The 21,850-nt window shown below is 46.3% G+C and overlaps 1 protein-coding gene across 1 annotated transcript; it reads left to right on the top strand.

The window, feature by feature from the left end:
- The first annotated feature begins 15,070 nt into the window (after positions 1-15,070).
- On the top strand, positions 15,071-16,838 carry FUT4 (fucosyltransferase 4). The gene has a single exon (XM_009906143.2). It carries the CDS (start codon positions 15,166-15,168, stop codon positions 16,420-16,422), a length of 1,257 nt encoding a protein of 418 aa, XP_009904445.2. The 5' UTR covers positions 15,071-15,165; the 3' UTR covers positions 16,423-16,838.
- Positions 16,839-21,850: the final 5,012 nt, after the last annotated feature.

Below are 21,850 nucleotides of genomic sequence, written 5' to 3'. Positions count from 1 at the left end.
GGCAGCACATTCCAATGGGCACTCACTCTCTGTGTAAAGCTTCCTCCTAACCTCCAGCCTAAACCTCCCCTGGTGCAGCCTCAGACTGTGTTCTCTTGTTCTGGTACTGGCTGCCTGGGAGAAGAGACCAACCCCCTCCTGGCTACAACCTCCCTTCAGGTAGTTGTAGACAGCAATAAGGTCACCCCTGAGTCTCCTCTTCACAAGGCTAAGCAACCCCAGCTCCCTCAGCCTCTCCCCCTAGGGCTTATGTTCCAAGCCCCTCACCAACTTTGTTGCTCTTCTCTGGACATGTTCTAGCAAGTCAACCTCCTTCCTAAACTAAGGAGCCCAGAACTGGACACAGTACTCAAGGTGCGGCCTAACCAGTGCAGTGTACAGGGGCAGAATGACCTCCCTGCTCCTGCTGGCCACACTGTTCCTGATGCAGGCCAATAGATCAATAGAAGGATACTGGTAAAATTTTTCAGCAATACTGTAATCCCAGCAGATGATTTGTTTTGCATGGGAGGTAGTACACTAAGCATTTTCCCACAGTCATGGCATACTGCATGATTCTGAGTGTCACCTGTGTCATCAATAACTCAGGAGTGGAGAAACCTGCTCTTCTGCATTAATCAAATTGAACTGAAAATTGAATGTAAGACCTGAAGTACTGTTATTTGGTGTGAGAGCTGTTAACAAAACCCTTTGTTGTCCCATGAAGATGCCTTATTTAGTAATCCCAAACTCGTTCCAGATAGAGCTGAAGCACATTTGTAACAGCAGCAGCAGTGTTGGGGTATGTTGGCCCACATTTCATAGAACCACAGAATCAATAAGGTTGGAAAAGACCTCAGAGATCATCACGTCCAACCTATCACCCAACACCTCATGACTAACTAAACCATGGCTTCAAGAGCCATGTCCAATCCTTTTTTGAATACCTCCAGGGACGGTGACTCCACCACCTCCCTGGGCAGCGCATCCAGTGGCCAATTACTCTTTCTGGGAAGAACTTTCTCCTCACCTTGGGCCTAAACTTCCCCTGGTGCAGGTTGAGACTGTGTCCTCATGTTCTGGTGCTGGTTGCCTGGCAGAAGAGACATACACAGAATACATACATAGAATAAACCAGGTTGGAAAAGACCTTCAAGATCATCACATCCAACCCATCAACCAATCCAACACCGCCCAAACATCTAACCCATGGCACCAAACACCCCATCAAGTCTTCTCCTGAAAACCTCCAATGATGGCGACCCCACCACCTCCCCAGGCAGCCCATTCCAATGGGCAATCACTCTTTCTGTATAGAACTTCTTCCTAACATCTAGCCTGAACCTCCCTGGTGCAGCCTGAGACTGTGTCCTCTTGTCCTGGTACTGGCCAACCCCCACCTGGCTATCACCTCCCTTCAGGTAGTTGTAGAGAGCAAGAAGGTCTCCCCTGAGCCTCCTCTTCTCCAGGCTAAGCAACCCCAGCTCCCTCAGCCTCTCCTCACAGGGCTGTGCTCAAGACCTCTCCCCAGCCTCATTGCCCTTCTCTGGACATGTTCGAGTGTCTCAATGTCCTTCTTAAATTGAGGGGCCCAAATGGTGCTTGGTTCAAGCAGCTGTGGAGGATGTCTCTGTCACCACCTTTCTAGAAGCCAGGTGAGCAGGACCCTGTACCTGCCAACAGCGTTAGCCATTGACTACTGTGACTGCCAGTTGCTCTTCTTTCTCAAAACTTGAACAGTGGCAAAACAAAGTCAAGTCTACCTCCATCCCTCCTATGAACAGCATCTCAAGATGCCTCATTTTATGAAAAGTGTTATTAAAACCAAGTTAGTATTTTTGTGTATTAGTAGATGTACATCACCCATCCAGTCAAACTGGACTTTTTCTTTCCATGAACCTGTTACTGTCTCAGGTGAGGATGACAAGGCATCCTTTCCTAATGCCAGCCAGTGCTGACACCCCACAGGGACACAAAACGCTTGTGGTGCGCTGCTGAGCACAGTAAGGGTGCCTGACGCAAACAAGGACCCGTTAATGATACCTAGAACTGGCACCTACCCCGTGCTCCGAATGGGTCCCCCGCAGTCCCCTGGGGATGGCGCCGTGGCTGTGCCCCCTCTGTTACGTGCCCCTGGCCAGTGGACGGGGTAAGAGCCCGCAGCTGCGGCTGGCAGGGGCGGACCCTGGCTGTGCCCTGGGGACAGGGCGCGGGGGCAGTCGGGTGCCCTCCGCAGCACCTCGCTCCCGCGCCGAGGCGCAGCTCCAACATGGCGGAGGGCGGTGCTGGGGTGCCCGGGGTGCCCGGGGCGCCGGGCCTCCGCGCAGCCCGGCGCGGCGCGGCCGCCGGCGTCGGGCTTCCTCCTGTCGGCGGCATGGCAGAGCCGGACCGCCCCCGCCCGCCTCCGCTGCTGTGGGGACGGGCTCGCTCTGCTCTTACCTGCCCGGGCGTGACGGCGGCGGCTGTGAGGGCAGCGAGCGGGGAGCAACCGGCGGTGGCGGCCGAGGAGGCGGGCAGCGGGCAGCCGTGTGAGCACAGCGGTACGCCGGTCCGGCGGCGGGGCTCGCCTCACGTCCATCCCCTCTCCCCGCCAGCTGTGGCTTTCGTTCCCTCTCCCCAACCCGGCCTCTCACCCGACGTGTGCCCTCCGGGTAGCTGAGCCTTGCCCCTTGCACCTCCCCACCGATCCTCCGCGGCCACTAGACTCGGTGGCACGTTGCTTCACCCGTTCCCGTGCACCCCACCGCGGCGGGGTGGGTAGGGCCTTGTCAGGCAGGGACTCTTCTGCCACCTCAGGATGCCCTAATCCCTCTTCAGCACCTTGGAGATCGCCTTTAGCAAAGACATCCTGGAGACCTTCTCCATTTGTGGCCCTGCCTTGAGCTGTTCGACATCGAAAGACACAGTGACCGTGTCTCCTCCAGTGCCCTGGGGTGGCCTTGGCTCCTGCATGGGAGACCCACCGCACCAGCACCCTCCTTTCAGATCTATGCTGAGTGGTCCTACTGTCAGGAATCATCCAATGGGGAGCTGGGCCTAGCTGAACACCATCATGTATTTGTAAATGATTTGCCTTAGTGTTCTAAAGACACAAGTAGAGCAGCATTGAGACTCTTGAACGTGTCCAGAGAAGGGCTGCAAGGCTGGGGAAAGGTCTCAAGAACAAGCCCTATTAGGAGAGGCTGAGGGAGCTGGGGTTGTTTAGCCTGGATAAGAGGAGGCTCAGGGGAGACCTTATTGCTCTCTACAGCTACCTGAAAGGAAGTTGGAGCCAGGTGGGGGTTGGTCTCTTCTCCCAGGCAACCAGCACCAGAACAAGAAGACACAGTCTCAAGCTGCACCAGGGCACGTTTAGGCTGGGTGTTAGGAAGAAATTCTTCCCAGAAAGAGTGATTGGCCATGGGAATGTGCTGCCCAGGGAGGTGGTGGAGTCACCATCCCTGGAGGTGTTCAAAAAGGGATTGGACGTGGCACTTGGTGACATGGTTTAGTTAGTCATGAGGTCTTGGGTAACAGGCTGGACTTGATCCTTGAGGTCTTTTCCAACATTGTTGATTCTATGATTCCATGAACATAAAATGATGTAGAAGGAGCCTACAGGAAAGCTGGAGAGAGGAATTTTTACAAGGGCATGTACAGACAGAACAAGGGGTAATGATTTTAAACTGAATGAGTGCAAATTTAGATTAGCTGTAAGGAAGAAATTCTTCACTATGAAGAGGTGAGGCACTGGAACAGGTTGCCTAGAAAAGCTGTGCATGTCCCATGCCTGGCAGTGTTCAAGGCCAGGACGGATGGAGCTTTGAGCAACCTGACCTAGTGGAAGGTGTCCCTGACCCATGGCAGGGGGATTGGAACTAGAGGATGTTTAAGGTCCCTTCCAACCCAAACCATTCCACGATTCTATGACTCCACATTACATTTGGCAAAACTTACCAACATCCAGGGAGCTGAAAATAACTGATTCTTTTGTAACATGTTTTGCTGTCAGGGAAGAAATCTGTGTATGTTGAGCCATCTAGGAGAGTTAAAGAAATACTTGAAGAAGAGTTCAATTTTCGGACAGAAGCGTGCCACCTTAAACATCCAGCAGCAGGTAATCCTCAGCAGCAAATACCAAGTGTCTGTCAGGGCAAATGAGATAGAAACTGTTTTGAGGAACCGTGGCAAAATTATTGTTTGAAAGAACAGCCCAGAATGATAGCGCTGTCAATGTTAGAATAGAATAGAATAGAATAGAAATGGAATGGGAATGGGAATGGGATAGAATAGAATAGAATAGAATAGAATAGAATAGAATAGAATAGAATAGAATAGAATAGAATAGAATAGAATGGGATAGGATAGAATAGAATAGAATAGAATAGAATAGAATAGAATAGAATAGAATAGAATAGAATAGAATAGAATAATAGAATATAATGGAATGGGATAGAAATAGAATAGAATAGAATAGAATAGAATTAGAATAGAATAGAATAGAATAGAATAGAATAGAATGGGATAGAATAGAATAGAATAGAATAGCATGGGATAGGATAGAATAGAATAGAATAGCATAGGATAGAATAGAATAGAATAGAATGGGATAGAATAGAATAGAATAGAATAGAATAGAATAGAATAGAATAGAATAGAATAGAATAGAATAGAATAATAGAATATAATAGAATGGGATAGGAATAGAATAGAATAGAATAGAATAGAATAGAATAGAATAGAATAGAATAGAATAGAATAGAATAGAATAGAATGGGATAGGATAGAATAGAATATAATAGAATAGCATAGGATAGAATAGAATAGAATAGACCAGGTTGGAAAAGACCTTCATCTGGACTCAATGATTTTAAAGGTCTTTTCCAACCTAAATGATTCATGTAATAGCTTAGGGGAATAGAATAATTTTATATAGCTCTTATTACCTTTTTTTTTTTCCTTTTTAGTTTGAAATTGTATGACCATAAATAACTTGGATAGTTCTGTATAATTTACCAGTCTCATAGAACAAAAACAAATGCTAAGGAGTAAGGGGGGGGGGGGTGTGGGTGTTACCTTTTTTCTTTGAGAGAAGTGTTGTAGTCATTAGAATGTTTTGTTTCTTTCTGATCTTCCAAACCGAAGGTGATGTTGGGAAAAAAAAAGAGTTAAGAATGATAAATGTAAGTAAAAGACAGGAAAACAGCAAAAGCAATTAGAAAATCAGTCTCTAGGCAGCAGGCAAATGAGCTAAACCATTAGAAGTGCTGAGAACTGGAGGTAAAAATGAAGTAAGATCAGAGTACAAGTAATTTGTGGTTTTTAACAGAAATAGAATTTAATGCTAGGGCAGTTTAAGGAAGATCACCTGGATTCACCATTTTAAATGCACACTTTGACTATTTTGCACTTCACCATTTTTAATGCCCACTTTAACTATTTTGCCCTTCAACTCTTAGCCCTGGTCCAAGCTCATTTGCTAGTCTTGGTGCAGAAATGAGCCCAAAGCCATGTGACCCATATAAAACAAAACTTGCATCGTGGTGGTGGTCTCCTGCTGCCATAGGATCTATTCATCTAATTGTAGAGAATTCAGGTTCAGAAGTTTTAATGCTTAAGGTGTCAGACTGACCACAATATCTTCTTTGTCTTATCAGCCAAGCTGTTACATTTCTTTAGCTACTTGTCTGTAGAGCCCACTAAGTAAAGCTGGTTATTCCACAGCTTCCCTCATTATCTTTTTCCTAGTGGTTGGTGTATTTAAAAAGAAAAGATGGGGGGGGAGAAAGCCTGATTAATAATTTGGATTTGCAAGATTAAGCTCCTTGCTTTTCTTAGAGATATATATAGCAGTGCCTTTTTGAGTACCCAGGACTTTCTTCCAGAGAAGAATTGAGTATTTGAGTTTGGCTCAAGCTACTCCTGTGTCCAACGTTACTAAGAGCTGAACACAACCCATATTTCACTGCATCCATCTGTCAATGGATCAAAATTCTCTAGAATATTGCAGTTTGGTTGTATATATGGATGCTACCATGTGTGTTCTCACTGTTCCTGAGAAGTACTTAAAGTACTGAAGATAATACTTCTCACTGTTCCTGAGAAGTACTTAAAGCACTAAAGATAATACAGAAATGTGACACAAATATCCGCTAAAGGAGTGTGTCATGTGGATGTATAACAAGCTCAATGTATAAATAGCAGGTGTAGCATAATAGGTTATGTCATGGCATAACAATGCTATGCATGAGTTTCAAATAGATATTGGTGTATTCAGCAAGTACCTCGTTTCTTTTTCATCTGTTGTATGTACCTGGAGAATTAGGGATGCTCCCTAAGTGGCCTGGGCTCTGACAAACAACAGTTGCCAGGTTGGGTGGTTACTAATGATGCAGTTTCGGTGATTAGCAAGTTTATCATCCTGCTTAAATGAGATGGTTAGTAAATTGTAACCTTCCCACAAAACAGATTAGCTTTTTCGTTTTGGTGGTGTGACTGTGGGTGGGATTTTTGTTCATGTGGAGTTGGTTTGGTTTGGTTTCGTTGTTGTCATTGGGGTTGGGTGGGGGGGGTTGGTTGTGTTTGGTTTGGTTTTGTGTGTGTAGGTTTTCTTTTTGTGTGTTTCGTTTTTTCTGTTCTTCTATCCTTTATGTGGGCATCCCAGCATGACCAATAAATCGTGTTGGATGCATCAGTGGTATTACTGCTGTTACACATCATAGATAGCTGCACGCCGCTTGAGTTAGGAGCCTCGAAGCTGTTCAGCTGACAGTAGAGAGCGCTGTATACCTTCAGCAATCTGAATTGCTCTCTGAAGATGCCAGTCCCTTTTCACTTAACTGTGGAGGAAGATTATAGTGTTCTGCTTAACTACTTCTAATTCACGTATGGACCCCCTTAAAAGTTACATTAATTCTAGAACAAGCTGAAGTGCTGAGTTGTAACAATACTGTTTTGACTAATTATTAACAGTGGCTCTGGAAGGAATTTGGAGTGTGAGAAAAAATCTCTCCATTGGAAGCCTGAAACCTGCGCCGCCAAACCGAAATGGTTTGCTTTTACAACCTCAGTTCTACTCAAGGCATGCAAGAATGAAAAGTAAGAGTTGATAACAACAAACTTCCACTATCATTTTATGTGTTTATATTCTATAATTCATACACCTCACAGGACTGCAGATACATTTTGTTCAGTGTCATCTTTTCACCAGATTACCTGTATGGTCTTACAGTAATCACCACTGGGCATCTTTTTGCAGTGCTAACCCACTTCTTCCTTTAGTAAGTAGCCAACAGACCTGAAATCTTTGCCTAAGGAACCTGTTAAGGACTGCCATGTTGAGTCATCTTGTCTTGTGTTCTGAAAGCTTTTGCAAATGCATAGACTAATCACTTGTTTCCTACTGATGAGTGGTGAGTGTTGGTTTTGTGTATGTAATGAACCATACTTGCCTTTCTTAACATCCAGCCTTAACCAGTTCCAAGTGTTTGGAAAGCCCTCCTTCCAATCCACCTCATGAAAAGAGCCTGATGTAGGTATCATTTCAGGCACTTTAGCATTTGCCTGCAATGGTCAGCTGGTGCTCTGGGGCAGGTATCTCTTTCTTAACAGTCAGAGTAGTGTGGCTTTTGTGGATCAGACCCATTCCTTATGATCTGGTGGATTTTAGCATGAGCTTCTCCATGTGCCCACCTCTCTTTTAGTGCAAGATATCAGCTTTGTAGTGCAAGGTGAAAGCTTACAACCCTGAGTTTGTTAGCTTTGTAAGAGGAATATTGTTAGTGTCATAAGCTTGCAGAATATCTGAACTTGGCATATTTTGCCATTACATTTTATCTAATAATATCACAGTGAAAAAAAAAAAGTCAAAATACATTATGTAATAGTTTGTTTTGTTTCTCAAGCTGTGCCAGGTGAAGTTTAGGCTTCAGGTGAGGAGAAAGTTCTTCACAGGAAGACTGATTGGCCATTGGAATGTGCTGCCCAGGGAGGTGGTGGAGTCACCTTCCTGGAGGTGTTCAGAAAGGGATTGGACATGGCACTTGAAGCCATGGTTTAGTTAGTCATGAGGTCTTGGGTAACAGGTTGGACTTGATCTCTGAGGTATCTTCCAACCTTATTGATTCTGTGATTCTATATAAATGAAGCCACTTCCCATGTTCTCAAGGGCTAATGATATAAAAACACAGCTTGCTGCCTGACCAGCACCTTTTTCTTCCTACCTTGGTCTTGTGTGCTCTGGAGGCAGTGGCATCTTAGTTACAACAGCAGCATGAATTATGTTTTAGTTCTAGTACAAGAAGCATTTAACCAGTGCAGCCTTCTGCTGGGCTGCCTTTGCTCTGCTTGTAGGAACATTTTGACAGAAATTAAGTGCGGTCACTTCTGGTAAGTCAACCAAGAAACTTTTAGCCACACCATAGAAAATACAACCACATAATGCCTCAGGGTTTGGAAATGTTGGTGTAATTTTAAAAGGCATGTACCTGGAGCTTCTAATGATCCAATCTCCTCTGTTTCCTGTTAAGATCCACGAGGGAAGAACAGCTTTAACACAAAGCAGTTCAGTAAAATTGATTTAGGGGTTTAAGTGTACAGTGTCTGGTGGTTTTCTTTGGGGGATTTAGTCATGCTTTCATTCCCAGGGACTGCTGCTAGAGACAAGTGGTGCTCTCCTCACTAGCTGTACTGCCTGTTTTGCAGCTGAACAGGCAGCTGTCATAAGAGAAGGAGTGGCAGAAAAGATAGAGAACAGCAGAAAACCTGGAAGCACTCTGACTTCAACCCCTGTAACTCACCAAACCATTTCCCTTCACACATCTTTGTAAGGATCTGGGGAAGAAATGGTAATATACTGAGGTGGAAAAGGTACAGGTTATAAAATAGATGAAATAAAGAGTTTTAAGAGAGAAAATGAGCCTATTGTGTTTAGTGCCAGAAAGAAGGGCACCACGGAAAGGAAAAGGAAAAGCAGAGACAAGGAGAATTAAAGAGGGGAGACAGACCAGAAAGAAGGCTGAGAACTCCTGAGGTGAACTGGAGAGAGCAGAACACAGTTCAGCAATGCAGGGATACAAAGTGAAAGAAATGAATGATAAAAATAAGTACAAGAGACAAAAAAGGACCCCAAACCCACACATGTTGCTGAATTTGATGAAGTTAATGCATTTAGTTTTTCTTCTTTCACTTACTGCCCTTCCCTAAAAGTGACTAGTAGTTTGGTGAACTCACTATGTGGTATCTCCTCTCTCCTTAACAGTGCATCTTGTTTCTTTACAGATTGCTGAACTGTAGTGATGTGAAGACCTGAGACTCTTGTGTCAAATCAAACATCAGAATGCCTTTAGGAGTTTAGATTGGTATCTCTAAGATTCTGAAGAAAGTTCTGCTTGGATAGGGAGCTATTTCTTTTGTGGTTGTTTTAGTCACTTCCTGGTACTGTTTTGTCTTTTTGTTTTGTTTTGTTTTATTTGATCAGATGTTGCAGTAGCCAAATGTGATCTGTATTTCAGCCAGTGCTGAAGATAAGCCAACCTGAAGATAACAAAATGTTCTTGCTGACAAAAACGTGCTGCTGTGAAACTTGACATTTCCATAGATTTCTCTGTTGCAAAGTGATTCTAAGTTCCAGCAGAAGATTGTAATTGAAGAGATGCCTTAAAGTGCCTTACACTGAGTCCACTCATTAAACTGAAATCATAAGCCAAGAGTGTGTGATTTGATGTCTAGCCTGATTTTATAGATGTTTAACATAAATAAGCCTCTCTCTCCATGTGACAGCTATCATAGCCGCAAAGAAGCACATAGGCAGCCCGGAACCTGAAATAGTCTGTCACAAAACACCCTCCAATGACCATCATTACAATGAGGTAATACCAAATTGTTGTTTGTTTTATATTATCATACCACTTAGGAAACAGATGATGATCCTTCTAGCACAACACTGCAACAAAAGATAGCTTTGAAACTTCAGGGATGAGTGAAGGAGGTACCAGAGACAGCAGTGACATTTGCAGCTACAGAATAGCTTCAGTGCTCTCATAGCAGATGAGGGGCTGAAAACTCTCCAGGAAAGCACATGAGCTGGCTGAGCCTGAACCATGAAAGGAGCAATTTGGAGACCTTCTGCTGTGGGAGATGGAAGCTCTCATTTGCTGTCTCAGCCTGCTATCTGGGGAAGTTTACTGAGGGACTTCTGCTCAGTGCTGCCTTTCCCACGTGGACACCAACAATACTGCCAGGCGCAATAAGGAGCTTGTGAAGCATGACTACTGCACTTTAATCTAGAGCTAGTCTTGTCTCCTGGATTGAAATGTCACCTCCATACTTGAGGTTCAAAGATGGTTGAAGAAAAAAGCTTTACCACAAACCCTTGACCTCTGGCCTGGGGAATGCTCATGGGATAAAAGGAGAGCATCAGAACTGGGTACACTTCACAGCACCTGCTACTGTTGCTGTTTAAGATGCTGTCCAGTGCTCCAAAAGTCAAGGATGATAACAAATAACTACAAAGACAAAGTCAGGTTTGTTGGTACACACACACATGTCACAGTACTTGAGGATCATGTGGTTTTGGTAGGAAAATTCTCTGCTCTGATTTGGCCTCTCTTCTATACTGGTGATGAACAAAGATGTGTGCTGCAGTGGAAGGCTGAAGAGTGTTCTGGGCCATGATCCTCCAACCACAGTGTGCACAGCACATTTGTTCATGCCTGTGCCCTGACCTGGAAATGTCAACTTTACATAGTATTAATCCAACCCTGCTCACAGTCACAAGCAAGCTGTACCCAGGCAGAATATTTTAACATCACATTTGCTGCATGTGCAGTAACGTGGGCTTGTCTGTCCAGAAGCTGTTCATCCAGCAAGGCATGCATCAACTTTCAGCTGAATCTTTTTTCTCTCCTCATATTTCAGAGTTTCAAACTTCCAAGCAGAAATCTCATTATCCTGACCATGAAAGAGCAGGTAATCAAATTGCAGGCATTTAAACTTGACACTAAAATACAGTATGCAATTTATATAGAACTTTTATCACTTTTTCCTACAGGATTTAAGTTGTTACTTGGGGAAAAAACTTTCACCTGAAACCATGGACTATTTATGAAGAAGACATTTCAAAGTCATTCCTAGTGTCAGTTTGGTACCAGATAGCATTCTGCTACTCTTTGAAGCTGGTCACATTTTCCTAGAATAGAAAACTCCACAGGGTTTCTCTGGTTAAAAGCATGTCTGGCTTAATAGCTGTGACTGAAAGCACAACCACATCTTGCTGTACCTTTCATACTGTGTTTGCAAGATGGTTGACAAATACCTTCAAAGACTTTTCTAGGCTGAAATACTTCTCAAGTGAGACAAAACTGAGTAAGTTAGAGTAGGAGAGGAAGCCATCTGGGAAGCTCTAGGAGAAAACAGTTACTGCTGCTAGAAACAGCAAACTTTTGACCTCCAAATAAGCAAAATGCTGTTTTATTTTGCAACAGCTTCATTACTAGTGTCCAGCATTTAAAATGCCTGACTATCAGCAACACTGGAGTTCACTGTAGTTTCCACAGAGCAGTTAAACCACAGTTGCTGCCTGATTTGTGTGTACAGTACTGAGAAGTCTGTGTGCTCTTCAAGGAGCTATCTCCTGGGATCCTTTACCTCCAAAGCAGACAAAACTAGGTATGTTTCTCTTGGACAGTCTGCAGATACCTGGTAATCCTGTTCTCATCAACAGGGAAAGGATGGTAACCAATGTTTGGGCTGCATCAAGGGAAGTGTGGCCAGCAGGTCAAGGGAGGTGATTCTCCCCCTCTACTCAGCTCTGGTGAGACCCCACCTGGAGTACTGCATCCAGTTCTGGAGCCCCTATTGCAAGAGGGATATGGAGGTGCTGGAAGGCATCCAGAGAAGGGCCACGAGGATGATCAGAGGGCTGGAGCACCTCTCCTGTGAGGATAGACTGAGAGAGTTGGGGCTGTTCAGTCTGGAAAAGAGAAGGCTCTGAGGTGACCTTGTTGTGGCCTTCCAGTATCTGAAGGAGGCCTACAAGAAGGCTGGGGAGGGACTTCTCAGGATCTCAGGTAGGGATAGGACTAGGGGGAATGGAATGAAGCTGGAGGTGGGGAGATTCAGGCTGGATGTGAGGAGGAAGTTCTTCCCCATGAGAGTGGTGAAGCCCTGGAATGGGTTGTCCAGGGAGGTGGTTGAGGCCCCATCCCTGAAGGTGTTTAAGGCCAGGCTGGATGAGGCTCTGGCCAGGCTGATCTAGTGTGAGGTGTCCCTGCCCATGGCAGGAGGGCTGGAACTAGACGAACCTTGTGGTCCCTTCCAACCCTGCCTGATACTATGATACTATGAACCTTCACCATGTTGTACTTCCCAATGACATCTGTGGAGTTTTTCCCAAGTCAGAGTGAATAAAACTGCTTGATAAAACCTTACCAGTGCAGAGCAGCTGACTGTGATATCATGGCAGAAATGAGGCAAACAAGAGCTGACGTGCATTACTTCCAGGCCGGTGCTGTCTAGGAAACAAACAAGACACTGAAAAGGAAACTCCTCACCTATTGTGACCATTTGAGGCTGTGCCTTTAAGAGACAGTGTTGGGAACACTCTGGCTGAATGTTTTTGTATCAAAATGAAAACATGATATTCTAAACGAATTTCATTGGTAGATGGGCAGAATGCAACTTTAAGTTTTAGGGCAGTTGGAATTTTTCGGGGTTTCAGCCTGTTCTGCCATTCCAGCCTGTTCTGCTTCTCAGCCTGTCTGCTTCTCAGCAAACTAAGCAGAGCTGACCTTGAGATAAGCAAAACTAATGCCTGCATGTGCTTTTGAAGCCTAATAACATCTCTTTTCCTTAATAACTGCCTTTCTTTCTCTCTCTAACCCCTTTTTGGGGAAAAAGGGAGGTAGGGGGGGAGAGAGGGGGTTACAGGGAGTGAAACCCTCCTTGGGGAGGGAATTTTGTTGTGTTATTTTTCTTTGCTGTATATTTCTGTATATATTTTGTAAATACTGTAAAAAATGTGTTATATATAACCTGCATTATATATATGCTTGTAAATATAGCTTGCTTCTCCAACTGAGTTTAGCTGTGGTTTCTTTCTCTGTGGGGGAGGGAGAGCTAGGCCCTCTCTCAACCTACCACACCTATACACTGGTCCTGACAGTGAGGTCATTCATTGCATCCCTCACTCCATGGCAACACAGCAGATCTTGGTTGAAAGTTTACTACCCCTACATTTGTAGGAGGCTGCTAGACTCTTAGATGAAGGCACACCTATCATTACTTCCAGTAGTGACGATGATGAATGCCTAACTATATTTCTGTGCTGTCTCCCACACTGTAAGGGTTTTGAAGGCAGACAGCAATAGCAAGACAGCTGGATCTGTAAACATTCTAAATGATTCCTTAAAAATAGGCTTCACCATTATCATAGGTGTAAATTCTTGAAAGACTTTTGAAGTAGTGGACAACACATAACATGTAAATCCAAACATGTGTTCAGTCTCCACAGAGGCAGAAATAACACAGAAATGATCTTATGGTGACAGTCACCTAAACATTTTAGGCTACTGTTCTCTCATCTTGAAGTGATCTAATTCTTATTTGCCACAAGAGGAGAAATATTCTCCCAGGCAACCAGCACCACAACAACAGGACACAGTCTCAAGCTGCACCAGGGAGGTTTAGGCTGAAGGTGAGGAGAAAGTTCTTCACAAAGACAGTTGTTAGCCATTGGAATGTGCTGCCCAGGGAGGTGGTGGAGTCACTGTCCCTAGAGGTGTTCACGAGGGGACTGGACATGGCACTTGAAGCCATGGTTTAGTTAGTCATGAGGTGCTGGGTGACAGGTTGGACTTGATGATCTTTGAGGTCTTTTCCAACCTTATTGATTCCATGATTGAGTCTATGAAATAGGAAATGTTACAATGCTGGATTTCCATACACTATTTACTGTTGCAGTTCACTGTGGACTTCCATCACAGCTTTCTTCAATATGCTGTGTTGAGCTGTAGCTAGTGGTGAATGAATGAATATAGAAAGTCTCATTTTGATCTGACGATAAATAATTCAGCAGATTTGGGCCAATCACTCTTTCTGGGAAGAACTTTCTCCTCACCTCTAGCCTAAACTTCTCCTGGCACAGCTTGAGACTCTGTCCTCTTGTTCTGGTGCTGGTTGCCTGGGAGAAGAGACCAACCTCCTCCTGGCTACAACCTCCCTTCAGGTAGCTGTAGACAGCAAACTCTTTGAATTTGGAAGGAACTTGCTGTAACTATTTTTTCCCCCTAAATAAGTGGTTTATTCAAACTTTCCACTTCATTCTCCGAAACTACAACCATCTTAAAAGAAAATCCCCTGCATCTTCCAAAGCCACCAAATACAGCATGTGCACCACAGCTCAGCTGGTGTGGGAAAACCATTTTGCTAGAGTTTCAAACCTCTGATTGTTTCAGGCATGGACTGGAAGAAGTAATTGAGAAGGCTGATGGAAAGCAGCAGAGCATTTCTGCTCTGTCCTGGGCAAGAAGGTAGAGACGTGAGAGCAGCCTTTGTGGTGTGTGTGGCAGGGCTCTGCTCCGCCCATGGTCATCTGCCATGCACTCCTACCTGCGCTCACAGGGTGCAGGCATCCCAAAGGCTCACCACCCATCTTCATCCTGGGCTCTGGGGGCCCTTCCCGAATGTGGAGACACAAATTCCCTCTGCAGCCCTGATTGAGGATGAGCAAACTAGAGCAGGACAGATTTTTTACTATGAGGGTGGCGGAACACTGGAACAGGTTGCCCAGGAAGGTGGCAGAGGCCTCTTCCCTGGAGATATTCAAGGTGAGGCTCGACGGGGCTCTGAGAAACCTGGTCTAGTTGAGGATGTCCCTGCTGCCTGAGGGGCAGTTTGGACTAGATGACTTCTGGAGGCCCTTCCAGCCCGGACCATTCTGTGATTCTAGGAACCGAGCGCGCTGGGAAGCAAGGGCTGCCATTGCCCACACGCCGCCCTCTGAGACCTCAGCGATCCCCGGGGCTGCGATCGCGCCACCTGCCGCACCGAGGCTAAGGGGAGCGGCCGCGCAGCAGCCACCAGCCCGCGCTGCCGCGGGCGAGGCGGTGACAATCCAGGGCGGGAGGGGCAGGGCGGCACGCAGGGGCGGGCCGCGGCGGTGGGAGGGCGGCAGCGGGCTGCCAGGCGGCCGGGAAGGAACGGGCCGGCATGGCCGGGAGGGGCGGTGGCACCGGCACCTCCCCGCCGCCGGGGCAGGGGGTGTGGGCTGAGAGGCGGCGGAGGCAGCAGCCCCAGCCCCACCATGCGCTGGCCGGCCCCGGCCCCGTGGCTGCCCCGTGGCGGCCGCGAAGTGCAGAGCGGCCGCAGCGGGCGGCCCGGATGGAGTCGGCCCCGCGCCGCTGCCCCGCTGGGCGGCCTGGATGCCCGCGGCGGTGGCGCTGGCGGCGGTGGGCGCTGGCGGCAGGGCTGATGGGCGCCGCCGCCGCCCTGTCCCTCTACGTCAGCTTACCGGAGCCGGCGGCGGCGCGGCGGGCCGCTGCGAGCAGCCGGGTGGGGGGCGACGTGAACGTGCTGCTGTGGTGGGAGCCCTTCGGCCGCCCGCGGCGCATGGCCGACTGTCGCCGCCGCTACAACATCACAGGTTGCCGCCTCAGTGCCGACCGGAGCCGCTACGGAGAGGCTCATGCCGTGCTCTTCCACCACCGCGACCTGGCGCTGCACGGCGCCGAGGGTCTGCCCCGCGGGCCGCCGCCGCGCCCACCGCGGCAGCTCTGGGTGTGGATGAACTTCGAGTCGCCCTCGCACTCGCCCGGCCTGCGGGGTCTGGCCGGTCTCTTCAACTGGACCATGACCTACAGGCGGGACTCGGACGTCTTCGTGCCCTACGGGTACCTCTACGCGCCGCCGGCACCCCGTCCCTTCGTCCTACCCCGCAAGACGCGGCTGGTGGCCTGGGTCATCAGCAACTGGAACGAGGAGCACGCCCGGGTGCGCTATTACCGCCAGCTCAAGGAGCACCTCGCCATCGACGTGTACGGGGCGCGGGGGCTGGCGCTGGCCGAGGGCGGCGTGGTGGAGACCGTCTCGGCCTACAAGTTCTACCTGGCCTTCGAGAACTCCCAGCACACGGACTATATCACTGAGAAACTCTGGAGAAACGCCTTCGCCGCCAGCGCCGTGCCCGTCGTCCTCGGACCTCGCAGGGCCAACTACGAGCGCTTCATCCCTGCTGACTCCTTCATCCACGTCGACGATTTCCCCAGCCCCCGACTGCTGGCCACCTACCTGAAATTCCTCGACAAAAATAAACCAAACTACAGGAAGTATTTTGCTTGGAGGAAGAAGTACGAGGTCCACGTCACCTCGTTCTGGGATGAGCATTTCTGCAAGGTTTGCGAGGCTGTGAGGACAGCCGGGAATCAAATGAAGACTGTACGAAATCTGGCCGGCTGGTTTGAAAGCTGATGCTCCCCCAGGGTGAGCGTCTGGTTAGTCTGTGCGAGCGGTGCATCCAGGGGTAGGGAAGGATGAGTCTCACATAGATGGCTGGCTGAGGTAGTGTGCAGGCGGCTGTCATCGGTGAGAGAAGTGTATACAGATGAACAAGCTGTGAAGAGCCTGCACAAAGAAGTTTATAGTGCAAGAATTATGAAAGTACAAAGGAATGTCGGGCAAGATGATTCTAAAAGAGCAACGTTAGATTACCAGAAGGCATACACATTTGTAACCTTTAGACGTGCACAGCTCGACATAAGTAACCAATGCCAAGTTCCTCATCTATACAGCTGAAACCAATTTTGTCGGCTATGACAGCTTCCTGGAGCATGAAACTTTGTTCTGCTTACGAAGGATACATGACCAGTGCTGGCTTTCTCTATTCCCAAACCGAACAGTGATTGGTGTGTGTGTGTGTGTGTGTGTGTGTGAAGGCTATAGACAGACGAATTCTGAGCCACAGGTGTTGAACGTAAGAATGTAATGATACAGTAGCACTTTTCAGCAACGTTTGAAACTGCAGCGGCCGACTAATAATGCTTTGAGCCAAATAATAATTCCATTTAGGATGATGTGTATAGAGGGGACTGGATCTGAGTGGAGCAAACAGCTCAGGTGATGCAGAGCGTTTCTTCCTCTGCCTGCCAGAGCCATAGGGATGTTTCTCCAGTATGAGAGTAGAGAGGAACTTTTAAGTACAGGGTGTGTGTGTGGCGGGAGGAGGGGGGGGGAAGTAGAAAAATCCTTGGAGTATTTCCACCCTCCCTTTGTTCAGGAATTAGAAAATGTTTACAGCAAAATCTGCATGTTTTTCTCTGCAAAATTACTGCCATGTAGGAAACAAAAGCAGGGAAAGGCTCAGAACTGCAGGGGTTTTATTATTGTATTGCATATATATATATATATATACAGAAAGGTTTAACTTATTTCTCTAGTATCGTTGGGCAGCCTTGTTCAGTGATTGTTTCGATTTATGGTCTGCATTTTTAAGCATCCTGCTGGGTGGCAGACTCCTCAGAGTGCCACTTTGCTGTGTGCAAAATAATAATTGCCAAAAAACCACATTATATCCCTGAAAAGTCCCAAATCACTGCCTGGCCAAATTACAGTAGAGGATAAGATGCAGACCGTTGGTAAAATACAGATTGTGTGAGGAAAGAATATGAAAAGGGAAAGATTTATTGTGTGGGGGGGGCTTTCCCCCTTTGTTTTTGATATTTCCCCCCCCCCCAGCTCAGTTTTTTAATCAGTAAATAGCTTCCTAAGATTAAACTTCCTTTCCTTAGTGCCTATCAGGAACATTTATGGCAGTTAATTCCCCTTTTAGATTCATTTTGCTAGAGTTTTCCTAGAAGTCCATGTATGGTTCCTTGTTGGTTAAGTGGAGTCCTGCTTGATGAAATCCAGAAAGAAACTTTAGCTGCAGAAGCTGAGCACTCCCAGGCCTCTGCAACTATGAGTTTTGATGGCAAAATGATCACCTGCAAGAGTCCTGCACAGATATTTAAGGGATTAGTCCAGGTCCTATTTAAGGAGCTGAATAATCCACGGGGTTATCCCGAGACTTCCCTTGGGTGTAGAACAGTGTGGTGGGTTGAAATTTCCCCCCAACATTAGCTTTGCCAGACCAGCTCAGTTGGAAGCAAGTGAAAGCTGTGCCACAAACAGGTGGGGAAAGAGGAAAGTCAGTTGCAGATGAAAGATGGGCATCAGAATAGGTGAGTTTACCTGTATTTCTGAGTGATAGGTTAGAAAGGACTTGATTTGAGCAGTAAGGGGTATCAGGTGGGTGGTTTGGGGTGTTTTTTAAGATGTATGAGCTGGCAGGCTGTTGTACTTAATTAGCTGTTTCCCATGATTGAATAACCATGGAACCAAGGATCACTGAAGAAAATCTAGTCATAATGAAGTTCATTAATAATTTGCACAGATTTACTATATCAGGGCTTGCTGGCTTCTGCATTGATTCCCTTCTGCCTTGGTGCAAGAGTGTCTGAAGGCCCTTCATGAACCTGTTGCTAATACCAGAGTTGCTGTAGGAGTCTTACTGGGAGAGAAGACAGCACAGCGTGGAGTGTGGTGGGGATAATCCCCAATGCTGCATTTGCACTTGAACAGATCTTGAGTGGTTGTTTAAAGCATGTTCTTCATATCATGCTCATCTGTTCTCTACCACTGCCTATTACTCCCACAAAATTTGTTATGGCATTAACAGGAATAGCTGTGTCAGGTTGTTAGAACCTAATAACCTAAGTATGGCATTAACAGGAGGAATAGCTGTGTCAGGTTGATACCTTTGAATTACTCTTTCATTTATTTTTCTGTTCAGCTTGCAAATGTATACAGACCCCAATCTTAAAAGTGCTGAACTTATACTTAAGATTGTACTACTTTTCCCCTCTCTGCTGAAACTAGTGCACTTTTTCACTCCTTTTGAATTTGTTAGCATTTCCTTCAGTTTTCCAGGCACACAGTTGTGTGCAGTCAATAGTGCCACGGGCAGAGAGTCAGGCTGCAGGAACATGGGAATGGCCAAAGACTGTGACCAGTACCTTTTTATCAGCCTCTCTAAGAAAAAAAAGAGTTGTTCTGTTTGGGTGAGGTGGTCACAATTGTGCTATTGTGGTGGGATGAAATTTCCCCTCCACCCCCCCCCCCCCAACATTAACTCTGCCAGACCAGCCCACTTGGAAGCAAATGAAAGCTGTATTTACAGGCAAAACTACCCTCTGCAATGGAATGCAATGAATGTGTACACAATATACAGGATTTACAAATATTTACAGGTATTTATCATTAACAAACAGCACAAGAACCTCCCTGGTCAATGACCAGGGGAAGTTTCTCCTTCCCTGCCTCCCCCTGATCCCCCTGTTCAAAAGAAGGGTCGAGAGAGAGGAGCAGAGAAGTTAATACCAAAACAGTGCAGCCAAGGTCAAGCAGAGGCAAGTTAGTGTCTCTCCAGAGGGAAGACAGTGAGAAGAGAAGAAAAATTGTTTTGGTACAACCAATCTTAGGGTAGATATCTCTCCAGTGGGATTGCTTAGAATTATCTTTGTTTTCCTTTTCACACCCAATAGTGATTGATTTACTTTTCTGCTCAAGATCTGTAAAAAAACTTTAAAGGCATAGCCTAAAACTACCACAGCTGTATTTGTAAGTGCTGGGCTGAGTGTTTTCAAGAGCTGTGTAATGGCAAATGCAGTCTTGCAGTCATTATTACAGAGCACTAGCGTTGGGAGCAAAGAAGCCTTTTCCAGTTCCATCGTTTTTGCTTTTCCCTTCAGATGTGTGAGGAAACTGAGCTGCATCTCAGTGAGTAACGCAGCGCCTCTCTAAATCTGGTTTGTTGTTCTGGCTCATCCACTCCACTGGCAAATAGCTGGTGTACTCTTAACCAGCTAAGGGCTGGGGTTTGTAATTCATTTTGCAGAGCTCAGGTTCAACCATGGAATGATGAATACAAACTTGGCCTGGGCAAATCAGATTGTAGATCAGGTCGCAGAGTCCAGGAGGTATCGCAGGCGATGCACATAATGCACCTGTAAAAGCTAAGCAAAGCTATTTCCTAGTGGAATTACAGAAATCTTTAGGAGTAAATGCAGAAAAAGTGTTTTATTCCATGCCTTAAAATACTGGGGTTGGGGGAGGGGAGGGAGAAAAGAAGATTGCCATCTTCTGTTTTTTTATGAGGATAACAAATAGTATTTCTTTTTGGTTCTGGTGTAAATGGAACAGAGGAATGATGTGATCCTTTAAGTTATATATTGTATCTCAGGGAATTTTATACTGTAAAGTCTCTTAATCCTCATGGAATGAAGTATCTTTGCATCAATGATTAGATTGGCAACAGAATTAAAGGAGCAGCACAAAATGACTCGGTTTTATTTTGTCCTCTGTGTTGTGGAAGATGTAGAAAACTGCTCTTTGAGAAGAGAATTTCTCTTCATGTTTGTTTAGTCAGTAGAAGTGCCTGACTGGTCTCACAGTAGTCAGACCATCTGAGGTTAGGAATGAAACCTGGTTGTGCCAGGAGAAAAAATATTTTCACAGGAGAGGCTGTGGTGAGTTCTTTTCCTCATGAAAAGGGGCATTTACTGAGGTGGGATGTCTGCTGGAAGAATGTCATTGCAAACAAAACCAAAACCCCAACTTGACCTACAGAGAATTTGAGTGTGGTTGGATTTCCTTCCCCCACCCTTAGCTTTCAAAATGAAATGCAGATTATGTTAGAATAGAATAGAATAGAATAGACCAGACCAGGTTGGAAGAGACCTTCAAGATCATCACGTCCAACCCATCAACCAATCCAACACCACCTAAACAACTAACCCATGGCACCAAGCACCCCATCAAGTCTCCTCCTGAACACCTCCAATGATGGTGACTCCACCACCTCCCTGGGCAGTCCATTCCAATGGGCAGTCACTCTCTCTGTATAGAACTTCTTCCTAACATCCAGCCTAAACCTCCCCTGGTGCAGCCTGAGACTGTGTCCTCGTGTTCTAGTACTGGCTGCCTGGGAGAAGAGACCAACATCCACCTGTCTACAACCTCCCTTCAGGTAGTTGTAGAGAGCAATAAAGTCACCCCTGAGTCTCCTCCTCTCCAGGCTAAGCAACCCCAGCTCCCTCAGCCTCTCGTAAGGTTTGTGCTCCAAACCCCTCACCAACTTTGTTGCCCTTCTCTGCCCTTCCAGCAACTCAACATCCTTCCTAAACTGAGGGGCCCAGAACTGGACACAGGACTCGAGGTGCAGCCTATGTTTATTTGATATTCAGCACATACTACTCCCAACTACCTTTACAGTTGCAGCTTTTCTCATGCTTGTTTGTTGTTGTCTTCAGCTGAACAACAAAAGAGAAATGTCCCAAAGGTCTTCTCCCTAAGCTATTGTAGACACCTTGTAGCACAGGTGATTATTTTACCTCTCATCTTCTCTCCTCCATGGTGCAGGGTATTGAGAATGGAATGGAATGGAATGGAATAGAAAATGGAATGGAGTAGAAAATGGAATGGAATAGAAAATAGAATGGAATAGAGTAGAATAGAATGGGAGTAAAATAGAATAGAGTAGAATAGAATAGAATTAACCAGGTTGGAGAAGACCTTTGACATCATCCAGTCCAACCTATCACCCAACACCATCTAATCAACTAAACCATGGCACCAAGTGCCTCAACAGCAGCATCTCTGAAACTTCCTGCCCAGCTATGATGGAGCAGTGCTACAGCCTTCACTTTCCCCTCCTCAGATGATTCATGTTGCGTCTCCATCACATTTAACCTTTTTTGAGCAGAACTTGGACGGGTTGCTTGTTTGCTTGGGCCTGACAGGGGAAGTGTTTGTTGTTTTTTCCTCTGTTTTTCCAGAGGTGATTGACCTCTGGGTTGGGGGA

Source organism: Dryobates pubescens, chromosome 10 (assembly GCF_014839835.1).
Source record: "Dryobates pubescens isolate bDryPub1 chromosome 10, bDryPub1.pri, whole genome shotgun sequence".
NCBI classification, from domain to species: domain Eukaryota; kingdom Metazoa; phylum Chordata; class Aves; order Piciformes; family Picidae; genus Dryobates; species Dryobates pubescens.
The sequence above is the reverse complement of the archived record's forward strand: the minus strand, read 5'-3'. Positions and strand labels throughout refer to the sequence as shown.

Excerpts from the sequence above, each read along its gene's own strand:
- FUT4 (XM_009906143.2), top strand. The coding sequence starts at position 15,166 with ATGGCCGGGAGGGGCGGTGGCACCGGCACCTCCCCGCCGCCGGGGCAG.